Source organism: Meyerozyma guilliermondii, genomic scaffold, assembly GCF_000149425.1.
Source record: "Meyerozyma guilliermondii ATCC 6260 scaffold_3 genomic scaffold, whole genome shotgun sequence".
NCBI classification, from domain to species: domain Eukaryota; kingdom Fungi; phylum Ascomycota; class Pichiomycetes; order Serinales; family Debaryomycetaceae; genus Meyerozyma; species Meyerozyma guilliermondii.
This window is the reverse complement of record NW_001809798.1, coordinates 136,482-153,714: the sequence shown is the minus strand read 5'-3', so window position 1 is coordinate 153,714 and position 17,233 is coordinate 136,482. Positions and strand designations below refer to the sequence as shown.

At 44.8% G+C, this 17,233-nt stretch overlaps 9 protein-coding genes across 9 annotated transcripts; 5 read left to right on the top strand and 4 right to left on the bottom strand. All coding sequences in view use genetic code 12, as the record gives it.

The window, feature by feature from the left end:
* Positions 1 to 44: 44 nt before the first annotated feature.
* Positions 45 to 1,202, top strand: LAB5 (putative lipoate synthase; the record flags this gene model as incomplete). Its single annotated transcript, XM_001484603.1, has 1 exon — positions 45 to 1,202. The coding sequence occupies one exon, from the start codon at positions 45 to 47 to the stop codon at positions 1,200 to 1,202; it is 1,158 nt and encodes a 385-aa protein (XP_001484653.2).
* Positions 1,203 to 2,512: 1,310 nt separating this feature from the next.
* Positions 2,513 to 3,058, top strand: ARF2 (Arf family GTPase; the record flags this gene model as incomplete). The annotated part of the gene is made up of 1 exon (XM_001484602.1): positions 2,513 to 3,058. One exon carries the CDS (start codon positions 2,513 to 2,515, stop codon positions 3,056 to 3,058), a length of 546 nt encoding a protein of 181 aa, XP_001484652.1.
* A 2,588-nt stretch (positions 3,059 to 5,646) lies between these two features.
* Positions 5,647 to 8,700, bottom strand: PGUG_02380 (ubiquitin-ubiquitin ligase; the record flags this gene model as incomplete). The annotated part of the gene is made up of 1 exon (XM_001484601.1): positions 5,647 to 8,700. One exon carries the CDS (start codon positions 8,698 to 8,700, stop codon positions 5,647 to 5,649), a length of 3,054 nt encoding a protein of 1,017 aa, XP_001484651.2.
* Positions 8,701 to 9,306: 606 nt separating this feature from the next.
* On the top strand, positions 9,307 to 9,912 carry RDI1 (Rdi1p; the record flags this gene model as incomplete). Its single annotated transcript, XM_001484600.1, has 1 exon — positions 9,307 to 9,912. The coding sequence occupies one exon, from the start codon at positions 9,307 to 9,309 to the stop codon at positions 9,910 to 9,912; it is 606 nt and encodes a 201-aa protein (XP_001484650.2).
* Positions 9,913 to 9,918: 6 nt separating this feature from the next.
* PGUG_02378 (DNA helicase) lies at positions 9,919 to 12,411 on the bottom strand (the record flags this gene model as incomplete). The annotated part of the gene is made up of 1 exon (XM_001484599.1): positions 9,919 to 12,411. One exon carries the CDS (start codon positions 12,409 to 12,411, stop codon positions 9,919 to 9,921), a length of 2,493 nt encoding a protein of 830 aa, XP_001484649.2.
* Positions 12,412 to 12,530: 119 nt separating this feature from the next.
* On the top strand, positions 12,531 to 14,237 carry PGUG_02377 (uncharacterized protein; the record flags this gene model as incomplete). The annotated part of the gene is made up of 1 exon (XM_001484598.1): positions 12,531 to 14,237. The coding sequence occupies one exon, from the start codon at positions 12,531 to 12,533 to the stop codon at positions 14,235 to 14,237; it is 1,707 nt and encodes a 568-aa protein (XP_001484648.2).
* Positions 14,238 to 14,345: 108 nt separating this feature from the next.
* On the top strand, positions 14,346 to 15,254 carry PHB2 (prohibitin subunit; the record flags this gene model as incomplete). The annotated part of the gene is made up of 1 exon (XM_001484597.1): positions 14,346 to 15,254. One exon carries the CDS (start codon positions 14,346 to 14,348, stop codon positions 15,252 to 15,254), a length of 909 nt encoding a protein of 302 aa, XP_001484647.1.
* Positions 15,255 to 15,514: 260 nt separating this feature from the next.
* PIN3 (Pin3p) lies at positions 15,515 to 16,432 on the bottom strand (the record flags this gene model as incomplete). The annotated part of the gene is made up of 1 exon (XM_001484596.1): positions 15,515 to 16,432. The coding sequence occupies one exon, from the start codon at positions 16,430 to 16,432 to the stop codon at positions 15,515 to 15,517; it is 918 nt and encodes a 305-aa protein (XP_001484646.2).
* A 137-nt stretch (positions 16,433 to 16,569) lies between these two features.
* Positions 16,570 to 17,139, bottom strand: PGUG_02374 (uncharacterized protein; the record flags this gene model as incomplete). The annotated part of the gene is made up of 1 exon (XM_001484595.1): positions 16,570 to 17,139. One exon carries the CDS (start codon positions 17,137 to 17,139, stop codon positions 16,570 to 16,572), a length of 570 nt encoding a protein of 189 aa, XP_001484645.2.
* Between the last annotated feature and the right edge of the window lie 94 nt (positions 17,140 to 17,233).

Sequence of the window (17,233 nt, the reverse complement as noted above, 5' to 3'; positions counted from 1 at the left end):
ATTCTGCGGAGTTTTTTATCCGCTTAAACGCTATACGAAGCACTATGGTTCCTGTTCGAGGCCAAATAACGGCATTTCGGTGCTCACAGAACCCCACAAAGACGATATGGAGAACATTAGCCACGGCAGAACCTCCCAAACCAAAAAGAAAAAGAACCATGTTCACTGACAAACTCAACCAAGGACCATCGTTTGCTGATTTTGTCAGCGGAAAAGCCTCAAATATGACCATAGATCCATTGGAAGCTGCCAGACAAGATCCGGACCAGAGGCTTCCACTGTGGCTAAAAGTGCCCATTCCGAAAGGAAAGTCATTTCACACTTTGAAGAAGGATGTTCGTGAACTTAAATTAGCCACCGTTTGTGAAGAGGCCAAGTGTCCCAATATTGGTGAATGCTGGGGTGGAAAGAAGTCCGAGGCGACCGCCACCATCATGTTGATGGGAGATACTTGTACTCGTGGGTGTCGTTTTTGTAGCGTGAAGACGAGCCGGAAACCGGCACCTCCGGACCCCATGGAGCCGGAAAACACAGCTGAGGCTATTAGTAGATGGGGGTTGGGGTACGTGGTGCTCACGACTGTTGATCGTGACGATTTGGTCGACGGAGGTGCTCATCATTTGGCGGAGACGGTGCGAAAAATCAAAGAAAAAGCACCACAGATTCTCGTAGAAGTGTTGGGAGGAGATTTCCGAGGAGATTTGGATATGGCGCTGGTGTTGGCTCGGTCTGGGTTGGATGTTTATGCCCACAATATAGAAACGGTCGAGGATTTGACTCCACATGTTCGTGATCGCCGGGCTACTTATCGTCAATCTTTGTCGATTTTGCAGCGTGCCAAGGAAACCAAACCATCTTTGGTAACCAAGACGTCAATGATGTTGGGGTTCGGTGAAACCGACGAGCAAATAATGCAAACGCTCCGTGATTTGCGAGAAATCAAATGCGATGTCGTTACTTTTGGACAGTACATGCGTCCTACAAAACGTCATATGAAGGTGGTTGAATACGTCACTCCTGAGAAGTTTGATTACTGGCGTGATACCGCCTTGAAAATGGGATTTTTGTACGTTGCTAGTGGTCCATTAGTGCGTTCTTCGTACAAGGCTGGAGAAGCATTTATTGAAAATGTGATCAGAAAGAGAAACCATAATGTCGGCGAAACACCCCGTTTGGAATCTGCTAGTGCAGCTCAGCTTTAGACTGCCTATGTGAGACGAATAAGGAAGTTGAGCATAGCCACGCAGAAAAGAGAATGAAGAAGTGAGTATGCTCATCATGGTGTCAATATGGACGCTTCAGTGAATGGTATTAATGGTTTTGCCAGTCGATGCTGGTTCTTATTGTTGATCTGGTTCTTCTGGTCGTTCTGGTGGTCTGGTATTTCTGGTTAGTCTCATTCAGGTTGATCTGATTGATGATTTTCCACATTGAACAAAGTTTTGCAGCCAGTTGCAGATGACAAGAAAACCATTTTCCACACTCAAAACTACAAATGTACCACTGTTACGGCATATATGCAAATGAGGATCAAACTATGGCGAGCGACGGAGTAGTTGTACTGACATAGTAGCATCAAAAAGGCTATACAAAGTTACAGAATTATGAAAGTAGTATTCAATTAGTATTCAATATTGAAAATTACATATTTCGTGATCCTATAAAATATCATACCCGATGGTCAGTGTTATTATATTCTAGTTACAGCCTACATCAGCGTTTTCTGGTCAGTTGATGATTCTTCAGCCTCACGTCATCGAAACTGCGGTCGTAAGCGACAGCCGAACACCAGGCGCGACTGGTTATAAGGCAGCCGATTATGCACGATGCGGAGCAATGAAAACAACGTCTCTCGTTTTCTTAGCATGCATCGCCAGTACATCGGCGCAGGTGCTTGAGAAGCGTCGTGGTGGGCACGGGGGTGGAGGACGTGGAAGTGGAGGCAGTCGTGGAGGAGGTGGTCGTGGGGGTGCAGCTGCCGGTGGGGCAGCCGGTCTTGCTGGTGGAGCAGCAGCTCACCACAGACATCATAACAACAATCATACACTGGAAGATACCAGCTCCTCCACTTCTGAGTCAACAGCGACCTCCTCCCACACAATCCTCCACGACAAACGGAGCCGCCGCACTCCCTGTTGGCGCCATCATGATTGCTGCCATCCACCTTCTTTAAACCGGTGGTGAAATTTGCAGCCGACTGCATATGGACTGGCGCAAGCTCGCGGATCGATCAAATCGAGGTCGCGCGACGACATTGTATGCCTCGAGATCCGACCCGGTTGTTGCCACCGTAATTAATCCGTACTGATATATGAATACAATTAATGTAGCTCAATTACGTAGTTTGTCGAGGATTTTCCTGCACCATGTATAGTCGCTAGCGACTAAATTTCTCGGGCCAAAAATAGAGACGCCGGGTAACCCGGTGTACGCGACGATTACGTGGTAAAAAAACTCAGACAAATCCCTGACCAACGAGGTTTGTTAACAACAACAACAAGAAAAATTCAGCATGGGAAACCTTTTCTCCAAATTGTTTACTGGCCTCTTTGGCAACAAAGAGATGAGGATCTTGATGGTGGGACTTGATGCTGCCGGAAAAACCACCATTCTTTACAAATTGAAATTGGGTGAAATTGTTACCACCATTCCAACTATTGGATTCAACGTGGAAACTGTCGAGTACAAGAACATTTCATTCACGGTATGGGATGTGGGTGGACAAGATAAGATCCGTCCGTTGTGGAGATACTACTTTCAAAACACCCAAGGAATTATTTTTGTGGTGGACTCCAATGATCGTGACCGTATTGCCGAAGCCCGGGAAGAATTACAGCAAATGTTGAATGAAGACGAATTGAGAGACGCATTGTTGTTGGTGTTTGCCAACAAGCAGGACTTGCCCAACGCCATGAATGCCGCCGAAATAACCGAAAAGTTGGGATTGCACTCGATCCGTCAACGTCCATGGTACATCCAATCTACTTGTGCTACATCAGGAGATGGATTGTACGAGGGATTGGAATGGTTATCGACCAACTTGAAGAACTCGCAGTAGGATGGCGATTCGGAATGTATTGAGTGATATAGTTTATTCTGAATATAGCTTGATAAGAAGGTGTAGAGGACCACTGAAGGAAGCAAGAAAAAAGGATTACTAATGTAGGAGACTAATGGTAAAAGTACAGCTTACTTTACTAAAGTTCACTTGATTTAAATATTTTCTCGATCAAATCTCACTTATTCAATCTCTTCACGAAGAAAGATTGCGAATAGGAGTTAGGAGCACTAAAAATTTCATAGACAACATTACCATGAAAAGAAATACCATGAACCATTCTGTACCATGAACTTGGCTACACTCACTAATAATACACTTGTTAACGACTAAGCTATTCTAATTCTACATCTTCTATCTTCGGTCCACCTTCCTCTCATCTATTCGGTTCCCTCATTCTCCCCTTTCTTCGCCATCTCCTTCCATCGCTGCGACTCCATCTGCCACCACTTGGCTTCGAGTTTCGCCTTTGCAAGCTCCAGTTCGAGTTCTCGAACTTTAGTGTCGAGAATCTCCACCTCTTCCTGTCGTCTTTGCCGATACCGGCGCGCAGCCAAAGTATTTCTGGTGCGCTTAGTCACCGACGAGACTTCTACAGGCGAGGATTTCGGCGCATTGCGACGTTTTCTTTTTTCGAGCCGTTTGCGAACACTGCCAACTTCATCCACCGCAGTTTTCGCAGCCAGAGCGTCGTGCGAATGGTCCACCCACACCAACTGAGACTGAGAATTGGAGTCCAGCTCAGGAGTAAGTGAGCCAGAAGCCACACCAGCAGAGTTGATTGAGCTCAGGGAACCGCCGAAAGAACCGGAAGAATTGAAAGAAGTGTCATTAGAAAGACCCTTTGGACCAACCAAAGAAAGGCCAGTTTCGAAAGAACCACCTCCCTTGACAGTTTCAAATTCACTTCCTCCTTCAACACTCCCCCCCTCAACACTTCCACCTTGTCCTTCCGAAACACTGCTGGATCCATCGCTACCCCCAAACGAGTAAACCGAACCATAGCCGTGACCAAAACTTAAATCGTGGCCACCGTTAACATAATTATCACAAGTTAAATCAAACGGAAAATTTTCCGTGGGACCAGAACTAAACTTAAAGTTGCCGTCCTGCCCCAAACTCTGCGTAAAGCATTCTTGGTACGTAAGCAGATACGAATTGTGTGACTGCCATTGTTCTGAAATAGAGGTTTTCTTGTAGGGCGCCGAGAAAAGTAGTCTTATCGGCGCTTTAGTACGGACGGAAAACTAAAATAAAACTATCAAATCACCTAGAGATCCCTCAGGTTTGATAGTGGAGAAAGTTAAAAATTTTTATGTCGCATCAGGGGGAGATTAGCTAAATATATATGCGACCGAAAAAAGGAGCCGTGCCTGCCCCAGATTCCGCATTTGGAAGAATGAGTAATTTCTACTCATGCGCCGCCTCGTGTATATCACTGACATAAGCGCTTAGTGTAAGGACTCAGAATCTATAAGGTTGTTTACATGGATAGTTTCAAACGATGTCGTTCTCTTCCTGTATATCGAGCTCATCATTGTCCTAAAGATCGAGCGACAAACTGCGTATAAGTAGCTGGAAGGGTGCTCATTTACCACCATAGTGCATCACTGTTAGTCTAAATTACTCATTATGAGAGACTGCAGATAAGCCAGATAATCCATGCATGGGTGTTGTAGATGCGCTTACATAACCAGATCGATTATGTCAGAAAAAAGTCTGGGTGCAACAGTTATATAAGTATAATAAATACACAGAGTTACCATCACGCAATAGCTATCGTTAAACACACTCACTTCTAGAATACTATACTGCTCATATCAATTCCGCTCTTGCCTATTTTTCTATTTTTCTACTTGTCTAGGGCTCCGCCCTACCACGTGATGCATTCCTGCATCGTCGTTTTTCTCACCAGAAGTTTTTTTCATTCCCGAGAAGACACCGCTTAGTAGCATACACAAATTCGAAATGGTATGTAAATTTGAAACATGAGGTACGCTTGTCAAGCGTCATATCGACTATCACCACTACGTAGAGTACACTGGTATCGAGAATCAGCCCAAACGTGGACTCCAATGTTGATATTTCACAGTTTCACGACAACAACCTCCAAGTGAAAAATACCATAAATACAACATTTACTAACCCCAGGCCGGAATCAAGACTTACGAATTACGTACCCAGTCCAAGGAGAAATTGCAAAAGCAGTTGGTTGAGTTGAAGCAAGAGTTGGCCAACTTGAAAGTGCAGAAATTGCAAAAGCCATCTTTGCCAAGAATCCACACCGTCAGAAAGAACATTGCCCGTGTTTTGACTGTCATCAACGCTAACCAAAGAGAGAGTGTCAAGGCTTTCTACGCCGGTAAGAAGTACCAACCAAAGGACTTGAGAGCCAAGAAGACCAGAGCTATCAGAAGACAATTGACCAAGTACGAGGCTAAGCAAATCACCGACAAGGCCAGAAAGCAAAAGATTGCCTTCCCACAAAGAAGATTTGCCATCAAGGCTTAAATAGCATCATTGGGGAGGAGTGTATAAGATTAGTCTTGATAATATAAAGCTACTGTGTACGTATGTAATTGTAATGGTTATTCGGCCATTGTGACATCTTCCGTCTCCTGTCGCCGCTCCTGTTTCTTCTGAATCTTAAAATCATGTATCTTTTGCTTCAATTCGACATCTTCCTTCACATCTTCTAATTTCAAAGGCATTCTATTGAATGGATCTGTGGGGTCACTCAACAAATGTGCTTTGATTGTAGACCGGTCGATACTTATTTTGGACCCGGGAAGGATCACTGGATCTTCCATCAACGTGAACATGAGAGGATCCAAAAACTCATCAGGTACCTCACCCAATTCCAACTCTTCGTCCTCGTCTAATTCTTTCTGCTTAGCTGCCTTCGCAGCAAATTCCTGGAACGTTTGTATAGTTCTGGGATCGGTGTATGTCTTTGTCGACAAGATCTGGGCAGCTTTGTTGAAATAGCTGACATCAAACGAACGGCCATCGCGTGCAACAGCCACGAGAAACTCGTTTTGGGTAGCCAAATTGTTATATATTTCACACAAATCTCCCAACGTTTTGCGTGGATCAAACTCGTACTTCTGAGGATCTTGAACCTTCAAGTTTGAGCATTTGGGTCCGACCAAAATTGCGAGATTGTAGTTCAACATGCTGGCCAACCGGTCGACAATTTCAGGCAAGACAAATCCTTTAGGAACCAGCTTGGTGAATAGCTTGAATAACTCCATCGTTTTGTTCGTGAGTCCCATGTAGGACTTTGCCTTACTCTCGGCAGAATCCAAGTTTCCATTCAACTCTTCGTCGTTTCCAAAAGTTTCTGTATCAGGTTCTGCTCCAGCTTGTCTCTTCTTGAGTTCTTGCTGATACTTGTGGATCAGATTGAGCTCATTAAAAGTCTCATCCAACAAGTAGGTGGTATCGTTTAACATTCTGGCGATGAATCTAACGAAAAACTCAACATTATGCTTTGAGTAGTGGTTCAACTGTTCACGATAAGTTCCATGCTTCCATAACTCTTCAAGAATCACCGATATGCAGTAACGACTGTTGAACTTGTCATAAAACTGAGAACTAGCGCCTGTCTTTTCAACCATGACGTAAAAGTCAAGCAAGGCATAGAGAATGTTCTCTCGAACCAACTCATTTGTGTTATAGATGTTAGAAATAAAGCCAGGTCTACCGTCCATCAAAGGTAATGTACCGACGAACAAAACTTCCACAAGATGTGCTTTCATGTGCGGGTTTCCCACCAATTCGGGACACCGTAATAATATGACTGCAAACTCAACGAAAGAGTTAAGTTTTTCGTCATTTTGAAACAAAGGTGGGTTTCTAAAGTTGGTAACAAACTTGCAATAATTGACAACACCCTCCAAAATGTATTCAGGATAATATTTCCATGGCTTAGGTGTTTTGGTTTGCAAAAACTCATGGTCGTCTAATTCAGAAACTCTTGCAATAGAGTAAAGTGGGATCTTCAATTTAGATTTGGGGAACAAATGTTTGGGATCGACGACCCGAGTGAAAAATGTGGTTGTACCGATAACGAAATCGAAGAGCTCTAATTGCATAGACCTAAACCCAAAAATTGCTTGAATGGCATGCTTGGAAGCCTTCATTTTATTGAGTGATTTTTGCAATGTTGGTAATTGGTTTCGGTAAAGGTGAGACATCATGGGATTTGTGCCAGGTGGAACACGGTTGTTTGAGATGAGTTCAACACGCAGTGAGAGTTGCTTGATCTGAGACTTCAAACGGTCGTAATGCAAGTAGATACCTCCAACTCCATAATGGAAATATGCCAAAGTCAAGAAAAAACAGTCAGAAATAAAATTTGTCTCCCCTGCTTGATCCTTGGCGTAATCAGTGGCTTCCAGAAGAGAAGAGTTGATTCTTGACTCTTCAGAAACATCGATTAGCGAGCTTTTGCCAAAGAAGTCCATATCTATCTTGTCAATCTTGGCATAAGTGGGATAATCAAGGAAAGGACCACAGAGTCTGATCAACATTAACGAAATATTGAACATGATGCCATCAGAGGGTAATTTTGACAAGTCTGCGTGGCTTCCTCGTCTCAAATGACTCAAATTGATCAAGTCAGCAAACCATTTGAGGAGCGCATTTCTAGTTTCGGGAGATCCACGAATGAGCTTGTCGGTGATGAAATATAGTCTATCAGACACTACCTTGTACTCGTTTTGAAGAGCTTCGTAACTGGCACTTAATTGTGCACTCAGTCCGTGCTCGACAGTTTCGGCGAAATAATAAGCGCTAATGGAATCTATCAATGGTGATAATCGATACATGGAGCCAAGTAAAGTCTTGTTTTCAAAGTCAAGCGGTTGGGTTGGGTCTGGAGGTTGAAATCCGTCGAGCTGGTAAAAGATTGCAGCAACTGGCTTTATAGAAACAAGCGTCTCAATGACACTTAAGAATTGAGAATACAGTCTATCGTTCAAGTTGACGGTATAGAGCTCAGCTGCCAAGGTTGGGAAAATGATATTCATGAGCTCCGTGAGGGTCTCCTGTTCAATGCTTTTCTTTACTATATCCACCAAGAACGTTGACATATCGTCAGAGGTGACAAATCGAAGCACAGATGCCTTTATGTCGTTGTTCACAAACATGTCGTCCATTTGAAAGCAGATGAGAGAGTACGAACAACTGAGGGATATGATTTCGTTAAGGATACCGATCTTCGACTCGTACAACTGGTCCTTTTTGGGAAGCACTCTTTTGAGCTGGAACGATTTTTGGTACACGTGAAACAAGTACACAAGAGGGATTGGAAAAGACGACGGGGGACCCATTTCAGTGAGGATTTGCATGAACACTGAGTCGAGATCTGAGGCCGAAAATGCTCGATTTTCGTCACGAAGCTCGTCGGCAAGACTGGTAAGAACTCTGTCGTGGTTTCCGGAGAGACTGGCGTGGAAAATGGGTTCTAGCTCTTCTGTCAACCATTGAGAAAGTAATTCTTCAGGATTTTTTGGAGGGATTGGTTTCTGAGACGGAGTTGGTTTTGGTGTTGGTGGTGGAGCTGCCTGTGCAATAGGTGATTTGGTGTCAGAATTGGAAGTTCGGGGTGATTTTTCAGCTACGTTTGACGAACTCATACCGGACAGAGCGCTATTGGATGCCGCCTTGTTTTCTTGCTTAGACGACCCTGGCGCCGAATTGGCACTCGAGGAAGACCCGCCGCCCACTGCAGCGAGTTTAGCGAGCCTTTTGGCACGAATCTGGACGTTAGTGGCGTTGCTCGAAATGATTCAAAACTACTGGATCAACAATCAAAAAAAGCGGAGATCCCAAGACTCCATAATTACTCAGAATGCTTTTTTGAAGAGCCACAGCATGAATTTGGTGCCAGAGCACAGTTTCCACTCAATACTTACATCTTGGTCACTAGCCATAGGAAACAGGAGTATGTGCAATCTTCAAGCTTCTGTTCGCGCCCACATTTCGATCCTTCATATAGTCGAGAGATACGAAGAAAGAGGAACACACTAAAACACCCCAATGATGATAAATAATTCCAAAAACGGTTGGCATTGACCATTCACAAGCAACACCACATTCTGAATATCAATTGACCCAGAAACATCCCACATTGCCAAAAAAAATTCACATGTTGTATCGTGGTAGAGACGCATTGTATGCAGTACACAATAGGAATCGACAGAGTTCCTCGTTTGTCGCTAACACTGTTAACATAGTTTAGAATGAGTCAGGCCAACGACGACGATTTGGTTCCCGAGACCGTGGAAGGGTATACCGTGGGCGAGAAGAAGACAATTGAAGAATACACGAAACTCGACGCTGAGGATGAAAGTTTGGCAAAGTGGAAAGCTTCGTTGGGTTTGGCGGCCGACGCCGACGCGTATCCCGTAAAGGCAGGGGACAAGCGGAAAGTGGTCATTGTAGAGATGGCGTTGGAATTTCCCGAGCTGAAGGATTTGGACCCGATAGTCATCAATATGGAGGACAATGACGGGAACACCATCAAGAAGGATATCAAATTCACCATCAAGGAAAAGGCGGTTTACCGGCTCAAAATCAAGTTCAGAGTTCAACATGAGATCATTACTGGCTTGCGGTACTTGCATCTGGTGAAAAAAGCCGGCATTCGGGTGGACAAGGTCGAAGAGCCATTGGGTTCTTATGCTCCCAACACCACCAAGCAACCGTTTTACGAGAAATACTTTCCTGATGTCGAGGCTCCTTCTGGAATGTTGGCCCGTGGAAGTTACTCTGCCACGACAAAGTTCGTTGACGATGACCTGACGGTGCACTTGACGTTTCCATGGAGCTTCCAAATAACTAAGTAGGGAATATCATGGCGCTTTTCGATTTGGAATGTAGGCGGGAGCTCTGCGGCGATCGGGAATGTATGGAGGGGCCATTTTCGTAGCTTTTGGAACTGTCGGAGCCGTCGTTCGGACATACGATGGAGCTTTACTGGAACTTGAAGTGATTTGGCGTGGTGGATTGAACCCTTTTTGTTTTGTAGGTGCCTTGGAAACCCTTGAAATGGCCGATCGGGGTGCCGGACGACGGTTTGTTTCGAACACTGAACTGGCGATGGCATTGGTTTTACGAGCACTCACAAAACCAGCCGACAAATTTGACAAGTCAATGTTAGATTTTCCTCTGACAAACTCAGAAAGTTTCAATTTGTACATCGAAGCAAATTGATCGATATCGAACGTTTCGTCGTACTCACGAGCCATGAGTTGGTATAACGAGATTAGGTCCTTTTTGCTGCAAATTGCCGATTGAAATTCAGATATCATATCTGGTTTGATTTTCGTCAAGAATCGTGAAACGGCTTCAATTGGCTTGCGACCCCATTTACCCTCTTCTTCTATGTATGATGAAATATACAAGAGAGTCTTAGCTCTTGTTGTAGCCACATAAAAGCAGCGACGTTCTTCATCCGCTGACTGCTCGCTATTATCAGCAATAGCAAACCCAGCAGGAAGCACACCCTCTGAAAGGCCCGGGACAAATACAGTATGCCACTCGAGTCCCTTAGAGCCATGGATGGTGGAAAGTGTGATTCTGCTAGTGCTTTTTTCTTTTGACTGTGCAGACTCTTCGGACTCATAAAGACCGATTGCCTGAACAAATTTCTGGATATGATTGAACGGATCATCTGCTTGATCATTTTCGGAGCCACCAACGAAAAGTTCAATTTGTTCGTCTTGAGGCTCAAAGTCAAGTAACTGTCGTTGCACTTCGGTGATATTGAGCATTTTATTAGAGTCGTCTTCGAACTCAGTTTGAAGGCCCGAGTCACGAAGGAGCTCGCTCGAAAGCCTTTCAAGCAAACTCTTGTCGTGGGTCATTTCGTAGTGATCTAAATGCTCGCGGCACCGTTCAATGAGACCAAGATAGGCACTTAAACCTTCTTTGGTTTTAGAGGACAATTGACCAGATTTGCAAAACGCAACTAGAGTTTGATGTACCAGATTTGCTGAGTTCTGCAACTCATTTTCGATAAGCTTCATAGCCTTTTCTCCGATTCCTCTCTTGGGATAATTAAGAGTTCTGACGAGGGCCAACCTATCGCTCTCGTTGGAGACCACTCGTAGATAGTCCATGAACACCACCACTTCCTTTCGATCCCAGAATGCCTTACCACGAAGCATCAAGTACGGAATTCCTCGTCGTGTTAGCTCTTGTTCCACTGCTCTTGTTTGGTAAGCAGCTCGAAAGAGAATTGCAATATCTTCATGGCGAAGAGGTTGGCCAGGAAGAGAAAGTAAAGTTTCGATTTGATACACGATCCAGCGTCCTTCTTGCTCCAGGCCCTTGAGGGACGCAATTACAGGCTTGTAAGTTGCGTTTTTTTGAGAACGAAGGTTTTTAATGGTTCGCAGTTTTTGCTGTCTCATGATGGACTCGGAAAAGTCAAGTATACCAGCCGTGGACCGGTAATTCTCTTCTAAAAGAATAGTAGTACAAGAAAGACCCTTGTTTTCGTAAAAAGTCACCATCTTTTTAAAGTTTCCCACTTGAGCGTCTCGAAAGCCATAGATACTTTGATCTGGATCTCCAACGATCAAAACATTATTTTGCAAATTTTGGTCGGAAGGGTGTCCTTTGGCGAATTCGTACATCAATTGCAACTGTATTTCGTTGGTATCTTGAAACTCGTCGACGAGTACCGATTTGACAAAGTTGAGCACTGGATATTGCAACAACAATTCATGGCACCGAACGAGACAGTCGTCAAAATCCAACAACTTTGCGGCCGTCAAACTCTCTTGGTAAGTCTCGTACAAAGACAGTAGATACTCGTCGGAATGAGATTTCTTGAAGACTATTGGTGTTATTGCACGGCTTTTCAATGACGAGATCTTGGCTCTATAACGCTTGGTATCCTGTTTTTCATCGTCATTTTGCTGTGGATTTTTTCCAATTTTTTCCAAACATTCTTCGAGAAGATGTATGCTATCCTTTTCGTCAGCAATGGTAAATCCTTCTAGGCCAATCAAGTGGCCATACTTCTTGATTATACGGTAGCATATGCTATGGAATGTGCCCACCATTAGTCTATTGACATCAATATCGGTGTCTTGAAGTACCAAGCGTAGACGCAGAACCATCTCGTTGGCAGCTTTCTTGGTGAACGTTGTAACGATGATTTGCTGTGGAGGAATTTGATCGTGTAGCAAAAGATGAGCAACTCGAGAAACAAGAACTTTTGTTTTTCCGGTTCCTGGACCAGCAATAACACATATTCGACTATTGAGTGGGGCGGTGACGGCGGTCCGCTGGTTCTCGTTCAACGAGCTTAGCAATTCGTCTAATGGTCGTGGCATGTTTGTAGATATAAAATCAAACAAAGGCTGCGAAAAGCTGCGAAATCAGATCAAGCTGGCCCTGTCTGCAGGAAACATCAACAGAGACAAATTGCAAGGCTGCGACACCAGCACCACGCATGCTCTTGTTTCTCGTATGTTTTGTATGTAACATATGGCTGGTTTTCGGTGTGCAGGCCGCACTGAACGTGTCTGATGTGGTGAATACCATCGTGGTGGCGTCAAGGACTCAAAGAGACATTTCTATGTTGGTTCCCATTGGCCAGACCAACAACATGGGTGTTTCACTCAACACGGTTTTGTTTGAAAAAGTGGGTTACAATTCATCCTCACTTGATTATATCAGGCAGCTATTGGATGGAGGACTACAAACGTGGATGTTGGACTTATACTACAATAATGCTACCAGTAACTGGCAATTATGTCCCGCTCCGTTTCCCCAAAACTCATCCACCAATGCCTACGAGACACGGACAGTTCGGTGGAACAACAGAGACTACCACTGCCAGCCGTCGTTCACGTTGGACCTGGTAATGCAGGAATTTCGGTCATATTTCATGAGCACGAACACCAACATTGCCGTCAACTTGATTCAGATCATGTTCAATCTCTACGATTTTGATTTTTCCGAGTCGAAAAACAAAACTATCGCTTCCAAGGAGCTCAAGAACTATGCCACGTTTTCCAATTATGGCAATTCAACCCTCAATTCGAGCTTATCATCGGTTTCAGATATGCTTTATACACCCCAAGATCTCACAACTTATCAGAAAACCCAAAGTGGTACGGGTATCTCAGCCTTCTACAACACGTCCGCATTCGACTTTCCGCTGTCGCAAACGTTCTTGTTGAACGATTACAAGAGATTAATCACATATGTTGCCGAGAATAAGGTCCCCAAATCGGCGCTCGGTTCCAATGACGAAAATACTATATTTTTCAATGAAGATTTTGCCGATATCTCCTACACCAGCGACGAGAGTCTACTAGAGCGCTGTGGATCACGAACATTGAGCGATTTCAACCAACTTTCATTGAATTCAAACTTTCGGACTGTGGTGGATAATGAGAACGTTCCTTTTACCCCCAGCAGTTTTCGCAAGTACGTCACATGCGGCTACTCGCCCATTCTCAATGCCTCGAGGTACTCCATACCAAACAAACCCGCAACGACGGATATTAGTGATATACTCACCTACTACTTTCCACGGTCGTATTGGTCGTGGGCTCCTGGCCAGCCTCATGATCGACAACACACGGCAAACACGTCCTCCTTTGACAAACGAGACTATAAGTCGTCGGACAACCAGATGGCCCGCAAATGCGTAACTCTTCAGGAAAGTGGGTTTGTTTTAAGCAACTGTTATGAGGAACACAAGTTTGCATGCCAAAAGTTCAATTCGCCCAACGAATGGAAAATCTCAGTTTCTTCCGACACATATTTTTCCGACGACTACGGCGACTGTCCCGAAGGATACCTGTTCAATGTTCCCCAGCTGAGCATCGAGGTTGATTCGCTTCGACAGGAAGTTGCCAATAGTGGTGAAAAATACCCGATTTGGGTAGATCTCAACGACATAACCGTGGCCAATTGCTTTGTTACTGGAGGACCATACGCCCAGTGCCCGTACCAAAGAACGGTTTCTGGTAGAAGGCTCGTGGAGCTAATTGCGCCAAGTTTCGTGGTAGCGCTGGTGATCGTAGTTCTCATTTTCATTGAGAAAATATTTCGGGTCAATCCGGTGCAAACGAACCGAAAACGGTACTGGCGAAGAGCTATTAACGAGTACAACAAACAGCATGGATACGAGGGCGTCCCAAGTTAAACTTGGTCAATTTGATATTGAGGTCTCTTAACAGTGGGTGTATGGCGGCGACATTTCCACACAAAAATCAAATTCGCATTCAATTTGCCCCACAAACCATCGCCACCTATGAACGACCAAAACTGGAAAAACCTCTCCAATGAGCTCAGAAGGAGAGCCAACTCCGCACGGAAGACAAGCGGCGGCAATCCCCGTTCTCCCTTTGGAATATTCGCCGGTTTCGGTGGACTTTTGCTTCTCGGTGGTGCCACTATAGTTGCTCAAAATTCCTTATTCAACGTTGACGGTGGTCAAAGAGCCATAATATACTCACGTTTGAACGGTGTGCAACCCACCATCTACCCTGAGGGAACTCATTTTGTTGTGCCTTGGTTCCAGCGTCCAATTGTGTACGACGTTCGTGCCAAACCAAGAAACGTTGCTTCGCTTACCGGAACCAAAGATTTGCAAATGGTAAATATTACATGTCGTGTTCTTTTCCGCCCCGAAGTGATGCAGTTACCGGTGATATACCGTACTTTGGGCACAGATTACGACGAGAAGGTGTTGCCCTCGATCGTCAACGAAGTGTTGAAATCGGTGGTGGCTCAGTTTAATGCATCGCAATTAATCACCCAGAGAGAAAAAGTCAGTCGGTTGGTCAAGGAAAACTTGGTGCGCAGAGCTGGAAAGTTCAACATTTTGTTGGACGATGTTTCGCTCACTTTCATGACATTTTCTCCCGAGTTCAGTGCGGCAGTTGAAGCCAAGCAAATCGCCCAGCAGGATGCTCAGAGAGCTGCGTTTATCGTGGACAAGGCTATTCAAGAGAAGCAGCAACTTGTGGTCAAGGCTACTGGTGAAGCCAAGTCTGCGCAGTTGATTGGTGAGGCGATCAAGAAGTCGAAGGATTATGTCGAATTGAAGAGATTGGATACTGCGCGAGAAATCGCTCAGATTTTGGCCAACTCTCCCAACAGAATCTTGTTGGACAATGACTCGTTGTTGTTAAACACCGTTGTAGATAGCAGAAAATAGGAGGACAAATAATGGAACATACGTATTGGAGAGAATTGAGAAAGACGACAAATATTCTAATCCGTACACTTCAGTTATTAAACATTAGGATTACCTTGATTGGGACGCTACAATCATCATATATAAAGGATTGATAGCATTGCAAGAAATGGATAACATTATCAAATGGAATACAACTTCACCTTAAAAATACATCCTTGACCCTAACCAAACGTCATATATATTCTTTGTAAATCAAAACCAATAAGAAGTCTATTCTTTCAGAAAATAGAGTTCACTATATTGCTACCGACGGTGGCACCAGCACCAAAGATAGCGGCATTACCGAACTTACTTCCAAATTTCTTCAAGTGTGGATGAGAACCACCGCTTTGCTGTTGGTATAACTGTGGATCTTGGGCGGCCATTGGTTGAGCCACTGGTTGAGGCGCTGGTTGTCCCATTGGTACCATTTGCTGTTGTGGAGGAGGATAGTAATTGGTCAGTGGAGGAGGATATTGCGAATAACCACCATACGAGGGCTGCTGATTCATAGGTGGAGCGTACTGGTTTGGTGAGTATTGCGGAGGAGCGTATTGGTCGTTATAAGTTGTTTTGTCATTCAAGGTATCTTTCGAGTCTGGAAGTGGGACCGGTGCTGAGCCACGCTGGAGCTCGAATTCCTGCTGAGAAATCACCGTAACGTAGTTTGAAGGGAAAACCCCAGCGTCAGCTGGACTGGTGCCACTCCGGTAACCCTTCCACCAATCTTCGGAAAGGTGTTCCAACACCGCCACTTTGTCGTCTTTTTTCAACTCCAAGTCGCCAGCCTCCTGGGCGTTATAATCGTAGAGAGAACGGCAATATCCCAAAGGTTTGGGATCAACTTTAGGTGCCGGGCGTGGAGCCGAATCGGCAGAAACTGGAGCCGGTTCACTTTTTTTTGGCACCACGGTTTGCTCCTTGGACTCAACTGAGCTATTGATAGACACTCTGGACAAATCATCGGCAAGTTTATCCCCGGACGAACCAACGCTGAGCCGATCTACGTCCCAGGAAGAAGCATTTTTGTCATATTTTGTTGGGATCGAAGCTATAAGACGGTCATATAAAGCTTCCGTGATGACCTCCGAGTCACGAAGGAACTCTAGCTCAGTTCTAACCGTCGTAAGAGACCGATTTATAAGCGCAGCAGACATGGGAGGAAATTAGGGTGGCTTCGCATTGATTTATACTTGGCTATTATTAGATACAGTCCCGGTCATGGGGAATTGTGCTTAGGTCAGCTGAACCCGTCAAGTCATAACCGAGCCGACAGTCAAGGACTATTTGGTTGTTATCGAATTCCAGGATTAATCCCCCAAGTATTCTCCACCGCATTCAAGATGCTGCTTCCGTATTCCCCAGCTTCTCCAAGTTCCTTTTCGGTCGGATTCCAGAGATTATAGCCTCGGATGGTAGAGTCGCTAAAAGCGGCACACACTGAATTTCCATCGGGAGAAACTGCGGAACTTACAGAGCGAAGATTGGTCTTTGCTGAGGCCTGGCCCTTGCAATTGAGTCCCGGGTAGGTGTATATGCGGAGAATATCGGTGTTGGACCTGGTGCCACCGGCGCCGAAAATGGCTGCAAATTCGCGGCGGCTGCGACACCAAATTAGTGAAGTGATTTGATAATCGGTGTGTACTTGCCGCACCAAAGTGCCACTTTTAGTATGCCAAAAACGTATAGTGCGATCCTTGCGGCAACCACCGGTCGCTAGAAGCGCGTGGGACCAAGGACAGAACGCCAAAGCTTTCACGGCTGCAAAATGGTTCAAGGTGAACTGGTGTACTGGCAGTGCCAAGTTGGAGATGTCCCATATACTGCACTTGTTGTCGTTGCTTCCGATGGCTAGAGTAGTCATTGACTTGTTTAGAGCGAGGCCTGTGTTAGAGAAAGAGAGAAAGGGGAATAGCAAAAGAAAGCAAAATAGTGAAATATTTCAAATTTTCGAAATT